The 9,615-nt window shown below is 41.3% G+C and overlaps 1 protein-coding gene across 1 annotated transcript; it reads right to left on the bottom strand.

Moving 5' to 3' along the window:
• Window positions 1-915: 915 nt before the first annotated feature.
• NUCKS1 (nuclear casein kinase and cyclin-dependent kinase substrate 1) lies at window positions 916-7,391 on the bottom strand. The gene is made up of 8 exons (XM_009997526.1): window positions 7,387-7,391; window positions 6,540-6,589; window positions 5,394-5,499; window positions 4,007-4,062; window positions 3,535-3,687; window positions 3,147-3,299; window positions 2,236-2,382; window positions 916-1,555 (listed from the first exon to the last, which is right to left on the bottom strand). The coding sequence occupies exons 1-8, from the start codon at window positions 7,389-7,391 to the stop codon at window positions 1,356-1,358; spliced, it is 870 nt and encodes a 289-aa protein (XP_009995828.1). The 3' UTR covers window positions 916-1,355.
• Window positions 7,392-9,615: the final 2,224 nt, after the last annotated feature.

The raw sequence follows: 9,615 nt of genomic DNA, 5'->3' as shown, positions 1-9,615 counted from the left end.
CACACACATCTCAAGTGTCTTGCATTTAGAGGGACATCCTGATTTTATTACAAAACTATAGCCCTGCTACACTGCTTCCAAATTCCACTTCCTCCCAGCTCCATCCTTTGGTACTGGCCCCTGCTCAGCACTCCCGAGGTTCAGGGAGTAGAATGATGACCAGCAGTTAGAAGCAGATATGCTGATGGGTGAGCAAAGCCTCCCACGCTGCGGGATGGAAGGATGAAGAGATGGAAGTGGTATCGGGGTGATGGAGCCTGCTGCTGTCCCACACTGCAGCTGGAGAGGCTGAGAGGTGTGACCACCAGAGCTATGACCACAGAGCCTTGGAGAACAGATGGAGGGAGAGAAGAGAAACACTTCAGCATGACTCATGGGATCCGAGACTGACCAGAGCATTACAGGAATCCTTTGCCTCACGTTTCTAAAGGGACAACCCTTGCCCCAAAAGCTAAAGAATTTAACTTCTACACTACCTGTTTGTTTTTGACTTGGAAAAACTTTTAAAAGACATTTTCCACAACACCAAATGGAAACCATGGTTTTAAATCTCTCTTACCTATTCTGCCCAACTAGAGCGAACCTTGGAAGAAATACAGTGGAGTTAATGGATGTGAGAAGCTTGTAGGTTGAATTTGTATAGAAGGAACTGCAATTTGCCTCAAGCAGAATAGTGTTCTATCCAGCAAAGACAAAAGATCTCGCATCCTAATTGGAGGGTCCTTCCTAAATAAAAGGCAGAGGAACCATCTACAAGTCTCTTGATTCCTTTCCATGAAAAACGTGCCTGAATCCAAGAAACACAGGTTTCCTCCCCGTGTTTCCTCTTCCTCACTTGGAATTCTCTCAACTACATTTTTTCTGAGTGTGAATTTGTATCAACAAAAGTCTGTTAAAGCACAGGTTCAGTTTTTTCACATATTCAAATACAGAATAATAGCTTTCAAGAACTCTTACGAGCACTGGGTTATCTATTCTACTTAATTATTTGTAACCTTGGTTTCCACGTTATCAGTCTCAAACCTTATTGCTTCACAACTGCAGTACCCCTTGAAAAAAATATAGATTTCAATGGTCTGTTAATTTGTCTCAAATGGCTTTCAGATCGAGTGGGGGAGGGAGAACAGAATGGCCAACAGAGAACACTGACTTCAAAATATTACTGTATAAGGGTTTCCTCTTATTAAAAAAAGGATACACTGTATTAAACAGCTGAAAGTAAAGACAGCATTCAAAGCCCATGAGTCAAGCCACAGCCAAAACCGTGTTCTACCCCTACGTATGTTTTCTTTTCCTTTTTTTCTTTTTTTTTTTTTTCTTTTTTTTTTTTAAACAAAGATTTCCTCAACTGCCATTTAATCTTCACCAGAGGGTGCTTCATCTTCAGAACCCTCATCCCCTGACTTCTCTGGTGGAGGGCTGGCTGATTTTTTCTTTTCTGGGGGACTTTCAGGCTCTTCATCCTCTTCTTTGGGGGATGGGGTCTTTTCTTTTGTTGCCTTGGAAGCTGTGGGGCGACCTGCCTTCCCTTTGCCTTTCACTGGACTGGGGGTCACTGGAAAAAGAAAAAGCTTATAGAATTGATGATCAGCAGAGACAAAAAAAGTCATATATAGTTTTATACCAACAGGATTTACAAGACACTTCAGTAGCTGATTTCATTTTACTCTGACCATACCACACACGTGGTGGCTTTTGCACTCCATATTAGTAAAGCTGAGCTTAAAAGTTAGATAACAAGATTTTATTACTATTTAATTGCAAGCCTCAACTAATTACTTGAAATGATATCATAAACTGACAGCTGGCCTCTTGTCAAACCAGTACACACATTGCTATGATGATTTTAGACTTCCTGCAGAAATGCCTCACATTTTAGTTTGGTTCAGATTTCTCCGCCTTCTTCCACCCTGAAAACATCACCAAGCCCATGAGTCCCAAACAGAACCATAAATTGTATCATCTGGCTGTGACACACAACGTCAGAAGAGGGAACGTTTTGCAATCTGTGCAGTTTTTGCCAACAAGATGCAGATACTAATTCAATCTCTTAAGTAATTAAAGCTGCCTTATTTCACAGTGCTGCTTTAAATCATGGCAAGTTACATAAATGAGCCCTGCAATATGATATGTGGATGCCTCCTGGTCCTAAGGCTTCCCCTGAGTCTTCCAGAGCAGAAAACCAAACTACTCCCCTCTACAGGAAACTGCAGAACTTACTTGTCATGGACTCACCTGTAGCCTTTAGCCTGGGCTTCGGCATTTTCTTTTCTTTCCTCTCTGGCTTGGATTTCTTGGAGACCTTTTTGTTTTTCTTTTTTGAACTGCCATAGTCACTGTCATCATCATCTTCCATGAGGAAGTCTTCATCGCTTCCTGAATCTGCTGAGAGCACAAAGAAATTTAAGTTTGTGGGGAAAAAGGAGGGAGAAGAAGACACAGTTGAGTAATCTTCAACTGAAGAGACAGGAAACCAGTACTCTGTGACCTCATAAGCTTCCACCTATCTGTGCTGAAGAAATCTAACATAGCAGCAGATTTTACCCTGGTAGGGACAAAGCTCTAGTGTGATGAAACAGTCAAGTGTTCTGAGGTCCTCAAAATACGCTCCATCTTCTTACCAAGTCACCCATTTCAAAAGAAAAGAGACTCTCTTGACAGAGAGAGGCGACCTTTTCAATGGTGCTCTAATTCCATGCTGAAATCATGTCTGAGCTCAGGGTTTCAGGAACTCACTGCAGTTCATTACCAGCTGAACCCATCTCCTCTTCCCAAACAAACCACCCTACTTGGGTCAACCATGGACAAAGAACTTTCACAGCACTAATGCCTCAAAAACAATGGGACAGCAAGAAGCAGCAAAAAGCCCTGAGAACTTTACAATAACTCTTTAGGGCTGCTTATAATAACTCAGAAATCTTTGCTGCCAATTTAAAAAAAATCTTAGATGTGACAAATGTAAGTGTGGTGTGTTGGAGACATACACAGTCTCAAGGAAGCTACCAGGAAGGACAACTTAAGTCCTCTCTCAGAGTCAGAAAAATAAAACTGCGTGCCTTTCGCTGTCTGGCCAGACCCTTAAACTCATGTCTGATACTACATCCACATGACAGTAATTTTAACTTTTCACAATCCCATTTACTCACTCTCCTGGAACTGTCCCTCATCATCCTCTTGTTCTTCCTCCCCGCTGCCCACATCATCCATGAGCATCTCTCGCTGTTTAGAAGCTGCTTTGGACGCTGCCTGTCGTTGCTGACGCACACTTTTGTGGTCTTCCTTCTCATCCTCACTGTCCTCTGCAGCAAAAGTCACCAAGTTATAATGAAGACACAGAGCACAGACCAACAAGATGTCCTGAAGTAGCATGTGGGCAACAGAAAGGTCAAGTCACTCATGAGAAAGAATCAGGACACTTGCTGAGTAACTGAGCTGTGAGGAGGACACGGTCACATTCAAGCTAATAAGCACTTTTCTGTAACCACCCAACAATGATCTGTGCAATATCTGCAAAGAGCAGCAACCCTTTTGTACCTGCAGGCCTTTTCCTGGATTTGGAGGCTGCCCTCTTATTCTTTTCTGGTTTAGCCTTTTTTCCTTTTTTGCTTTTTTGAGAGCTCTCATAGTCACTGTCAGCTTTGCCATCATCTGCTCCTAAGTCATCATCTTCACTGCCAAAATCTTCATCTGGAAGGAAAAGGTATGAAGTCTTGTATCATCTGAGATATGGACAAGAACTACAGGGAAGAGCTTAACAAACGTGTATCCACCTGTGAAAATAAATTTTCTGGCAGCATCACGTTACACACAAAAATATCTGTTATCCCAAATCAGGGCCAGAAGTAACAGCAGCAGAGGCAGCAAACAGCTCAGAATAAGTGCATGGGAAAAGTACATGCTTCTCTACTCAGAACAATTTCTTTCCTATGTCAAATCCTACTACTGTAACTCTTACAAAGTGGTCTTTATTTTGAAAACACACTATCAGTATAATGTAGTTAGTTACCTGCTGAGTGTGAATCATCTTTCTTAGTCTTCACATCTTTTTCTTCAGAATCCTCACTGAAAATGAGAGAAATACAGGGTTTGACTGCTGGTTTAACTCCAAATTCAGTCCCTGCTGAATGGAACATACAATTTTCAGAAAGCAAACTGATCTCTAGGCTGGGAATATGCACTTTTCCTGGACATTTCCACATTATACCTGAGGGTTACTCAGCTGTATATGTAGTTACCATGGTTGGAAAGGTAACATTCAAACTCTTGAGTCACAAACTTTCATGGAATCAAGTGAACCAACCAGGAAATAATAAGGTTGAGATAAACCATTTGCTTCACTCTGAAACATATCAATACCCCAGATGTCTTCCATTGTACAGCTACAAATTTGAAGGTTGGTATGGTAATACATGCCTGAGTCTATACATGGAATAAAGTATTATTCTGAATAGATTCATAGTCACCACTTGTCTTTGGACTCCTTGATTCTGCACACACTGCTGTGTGGCAGGTAACCAGCTCATATTTGGTCTACAAGCTCCAAAAATACCTGATCTCTGGTGGAGTTTCAACACTGCCTTCTTGTGGTTTCAATCCTCATCAGAGGGCATCCCTATCAACGAGGTACTAATGTGTTCTTATCCAACCCCCAGCCCCAATTCCAGCAAACAGTTAACAGAATAAAAAGACACCTTGGGCTTAGTCAAATGAGCCAGCTGGCAGAACCTCCATCCCTGAAGTTGATGTCTGTTATGAAAGCAGCCAGTTGACTTAGCAAGTCTTATGGCAAGCATTTGCTGACTAGAGCTGCTGTCAAAAGGGGGAAACCTTCATTCTACAGGACAGACTTTTACCCCTCAGTAGGGCATCACAGAGCAGGGAGTCCTTTCACATTGCTGGAGCAGCTCAGTTATCACAACACATTGTTTCTGAATCAGACCAGACAGGAAACAAAGAACCACAAAACTAACAAATGGCCCCTGCTCCTAACTGCCACTCTGCTGTCCCAATTCATCTGTAACCAGAGGGATGCAGTGAAAAGCCCAAGGAAAAAGTGCATCTTGCCACTAACTCACCTGGAGAATTCTACTAGTTGCCAGTTTTTGTTATCCATAGCATATTCCTTCCCATTCCAACTGTCTACCTCTGGAAAGCTATTCTGATGGCAAAACACTAGTGACAGGTACTTTACACATGATTTCTCTGTCTACTCGAATAAGAAAGAACCACCTCAGTGTCCAGGTTGGTTATGCAGGCTCTGTGATTAAGAGCTCTAGATCTTACACTGCAGACCTTCAATTCCACTTACAATTGCTCCTCGTAGGAGATACTGCTTCCCACAAACAGGAGAAGGTTTAGAGACATGTTCTGAAGAGATGAAGTGATTCTTTTACCTGTCCTCCTGAGAGTTCTTCCCAGATCGCCTCTTATTTTTAGCCTCCCGGGGAGACGAACGGATTTTCTTGGATGGGGGACCTGAATCTCTTCCATAATCTTCATCTGGACGGGACAGTACAAAATGGTTTTGAATCAAACTCCTAGTTCCCAGCAAACTGACTTCCTCAGCTCTAACTTAAACTGACCATTTCATGCACATCAAAAAGAAGCCCTTCAAAAAAAAGAAAGATCACAAAGCTTCAACCAAAACTTTATAGAAGCAAAGTCCTGTCTTAAACTAGTGATTTACCTTTTCTTCTGCACAACAGAAATGCTGCACACAACCCAGGCTGACACCAGAGTATGAGGAAACATACAAAAAGCCCCACAAGAGGACACAGCATCTTAATTTTGCAGCTAGTCAGAACATAGTTATTATGTAAATCTATTACAAGTTACCATCCATACAGGTTTCTATATGCTTTTAACAGCAAACACTGTATTTACTGTCCTATGATAGGAAAAAGTGTCATTATATAGTAGTTTACAGAGTAACTTTTTACAACTATGACTCATGTTGTGTAAGGTATTGTGTAACAGGACTGCAATTAAGAACTATGCATACTTGTTTCCATTAATTACCAGTGCAACCTCACTCAGCAAAAAATAGCAATGTCTGTTTTCTAAGAACACAAAACATATTCCATATGGCTTCCAGAAAGATTGCATTAATTCACACAGAACATAAAGATATTTTTTTTAGATGCACTTCACAAATATGTCTGACACTGTGGGATTAACTGGAGTCCACTAAAATAAATTGAAAACATATTTTTCTGTAGAAAAAAGTGGCATCAGAGAGATTCTGCCACAGAACATAACATAGACCAAGGAAGAAGATAGTCACTGCCAACAGCCTCAAGGCACTACAACAATACAAGCATTAAATAATAAGATTTCTATCATCATTGTTTGTTTAATACAAACCATACGAGAATCATTATATTTTCAAATACTTAACATTTCAGAGATTGTGAAGAGCAGAAACTCCTTAGTATTTAAGTTACAGATGTGACTAGAAGTAAAACAATTAATATGCACAGCAATAAATGAACTGCTCTAGCCCAAGAACATTATATTGTTAAGAAAAAAAAGTCATTTACCAGCATCATCTGATTCCTGAAACTGGGAGTAATCGACCACCTTCCTGTTCCTGTTAAAAAGCAGGGGAAAAAACCATTAGGAATTCATCATCTCAGAGATACGAGTTTTCCTCAAGTAACAAAAAGGGAAGATACCCTTATTTCCAGTGTAGCCCAAAAGCATCCCAAGAAAATTCTCATCAATAAGCCACCTATACTTTTGAAATCAGAAATGAACACACAGGATATTCTAGCATTTTCCTAAGGAGTTACTATAATGACTGGATTATAGTCTCAGACTTTGAAAGCGCTTTTTGAAAAGCAGCACTCTGAGGGCTCATGACTGCAGTAAGAGCTTGGTTAACCTCTGCTACAGGGTTCCCTCATAATTACAACTACAGATCTATCCCCATCACAACTCCACCAGTAAAGCATCTTTTAAAGCAGTGTCTGCACCTCATGACTAAAGACACATTTAAAGAATTCATCAGCCTGAACTTGACAAGTGTCTTCAAGCTGTGATATTTAAGACTGGGATTCCAGGTATAAAACAAGCACACAAACGTTATCAGGGATCAGACAATCATTTAATAACTTTGATCTTCTTCTCCCAGCTCAAGGTAACCATCCTTGCTCTCATGCCTTTCTCCTCAAGGTTTTTGTTTTCCCATGTGAGCCCAGTTTCTAGAGCATTTCAAAGTTATCACCAGGGGCGTATAGGAGCTTTCTCAGTTAGATGCTCTAGGAAGATTTCACACAGCTGTGGCAATGCTTAACTGTATCACTAGGCACAAAATTGTTAGAAGACAGGCATTCTGCCCAGCCTGTTTTGGGACAGCCATCGAGCATGGGCTCCTACTTTCTCTACCTCATGAGCACCTTTCTCTGATCACTAACCAAAGTGAAAGCAGCACAGGTAACGAGGTATCATTGGAAATGCAAATATAACAGCCAATTCCAGACAAATCTGTTTAACTACACAAGCAGCTATTACTGAAATCAATGCCTCACTTGCCAACAAAATTAGGTCTGTTCCTCTAGCTTAACAAAACATAAGTAAGTGCTGGCTATTTTCTCAGCACTTGCCCCAACTTTATTGACCAGACAGAGATAATAATAATAAGCCTTGTAACACAGCTGCTCAGGAGAACCAGCACAGACACACTCTGAGTTATATTGGAGTTCTAGCTGATAATGCCTCAAACTCAAGCCCTTCCAGCCGTCATGCAATGGGGAGAGAAGGCACAGCCGAACAAGCACCAGAGATTCAGACACCCTTCCACACAATTTTTACAATCTCTTTAACCCAGAGCCAAAGAGGAGCTTGATTTTGTAGCCGTCAACAGGTGAACTCACTTTTATAACTAGAGAAGTCAGGCAAGTGATAGATGAAGTGACCTAACCAGCACCAGGGACCTGAGGGCAGCTGGAAAGAGAAGCCAACACAAGCTCCATCCAGCACTCAAACCACAACTCCCTTCCCCTCTCCTGCACTGCTCAGTTCCACGTGCAGTTCTCACAAATGACCTGCCCTTTGTGATTAGAATCATGCATTGCTGATAAGACTGCTCAGTTGAAAGACATCCCAAAAGCCACCATTGTGTTCTGGCAGTTGATCAATTTGAAATCAATCACACAAGACCTGTACAAGCACCTCTACTCCTGACTTACAGCAGCAGTTTCCAAAAGACAAAGTGTAATTATTTCAACTCTACACCAAGCCTCTTGAAACACTTCAAACAAACACCTCAACCCCTCAGCAAAAACAACAACACAAAAACAAGCAAACAAAAGGAAGATAAGGCCAGCTGTTAGATTTCTACAGGCTGAATCCCATCCAAGCTTCAGAGTATGGGTGAGTGGAACAAAGTCCAGCAGCAACGTGCTGCAGGGCACTGCTTGCTCACAGCCCCACTGCGGGACTGCGCCCATTTAGCAACACAACTGTTGGCAAGACTTGTCCTGCTGTACCCTCTGGGGACTGAAATTCCTGTTCCAACAGGTAGCCTTCATGAAAGCTGCCTGAAGATTGACCCATCTCACATGTGAACAGACTGATGTTATTCTGGTAAGGATCTGAAGAACAAGGAAGTTAGTAAACAGGATGCTTGATTTAAGCATCGGCTATTAGGTTTTCCCCCCCTTCTAAAAAAATTAATGGGGGAAAAAAGTAGAATTGCCATGTATTCTGTTCCAGCAGCTTTGGAAAAAAATTGTTTCTGCCATTACTTATTTAACAAGAAAGATAGAAATTGCAATATTACCACCTTAGAGTAAGTTGGTCAGTTTCAACTTGCTTATTTCAGAGACCCCTATTAAATCACCTATGGAAAATTTGGTTGGTAAAACAGACACAAACTCCATTGCCCCTATGGAAAACATCCCTCCTGTAAGCACTGTATCCAGGTAGAAAACAAATCCCACCAGGCTCTCACTACCTGGTGAACAGGAGCAGTGGTATTTGTATAAAACTCACTACAGCAGAAGACAGAGAGAGGGGCTGCTTGGTTTGCTTTTTCTTTTGCAGGGCAAGGAGGGAGAACTGAGTATCTACACTGATGTGACTGAAGGGAGACATTTCCAAGTCTTCCCAACAGAACCAGAGCAGTTCACAAGGGCAGAAGCATCAAACAAACTGCTCTTGCATCTGCGATGTTCCTCACTCTGCACTCATCATTCACCTCATTTAGATCAAATTGTGTTTTTTCTTGAGAACTGTCACCAGCACTGACATGAAACGCTCAATAACTACAAGTCTGGAAACAGAAACTATGTCTTTTATTACACCAAGGTGATAAAACACAGTAGGGAAATTCACTGGAGTTAAGGGCCAAAAATAATATTGCTGATCAATGAAGAGTATCTCTTTGCCACTAGCAAAAACCAGATGTTTAGGCAAAGAAACAGACCTAAAAATAAACTATTTGCTAAATTCAATTAGACTGGGCATAAAAAGATAGTCTGGTAGACTTCTCAGATAGAAATGGCTCAATCTGGTTTACAATATGCACTGAAATTTTAAGATAATTTACTATTTAATTCAGCTTAAACTATGAAGTGCATGCAAGAAGGAACTGGGGGAAGGAAGGTATAGACA

The sequence above is a fragment of the Chaetura pelagica genome, unplaced genomic scaffold (assembly GCF_000747805.2).
Source record: "Chaetura pelagica isolate M959 unplaced genomic scaffold, ChaPel_1.0 scaffold215, whole genome shotgun sequence".
In the NCBI taxonomy this organism is placed as follows: Eukaryota; Metazoa; Chordata; class Aves; order Apodiformes; family Apodidae; genus Chaetura; species Chaetura pelagica.
Note: the sequence above shows the minus strand (reverse complement) of the source record. Positions and strands in the feature narration are given on the sequence as shown.

What these genes read in the sequence shown, in the direction of transcription:
- NUCKS1 (XM_009997526.1), bottom strand. An exon ending in AAGAACTCTCAGGAGGACAG is followed by an intron (nt 4,063 to 5,393) that starts GTAAAAGAATCA and finishes TCTCATTTTCAG; the next exon opens with TGAGGATTCTGAAGAAAAAG. An exon ending in GCCCAGGCTAAAGGCTACAG is followed by an intron (nt 1,556 to 2,235) that starts GTGAGTCCATGA and finishes TTCTTTTTCCAG; the next exon opens with TGACCCCCAGTCCAGTGAAA.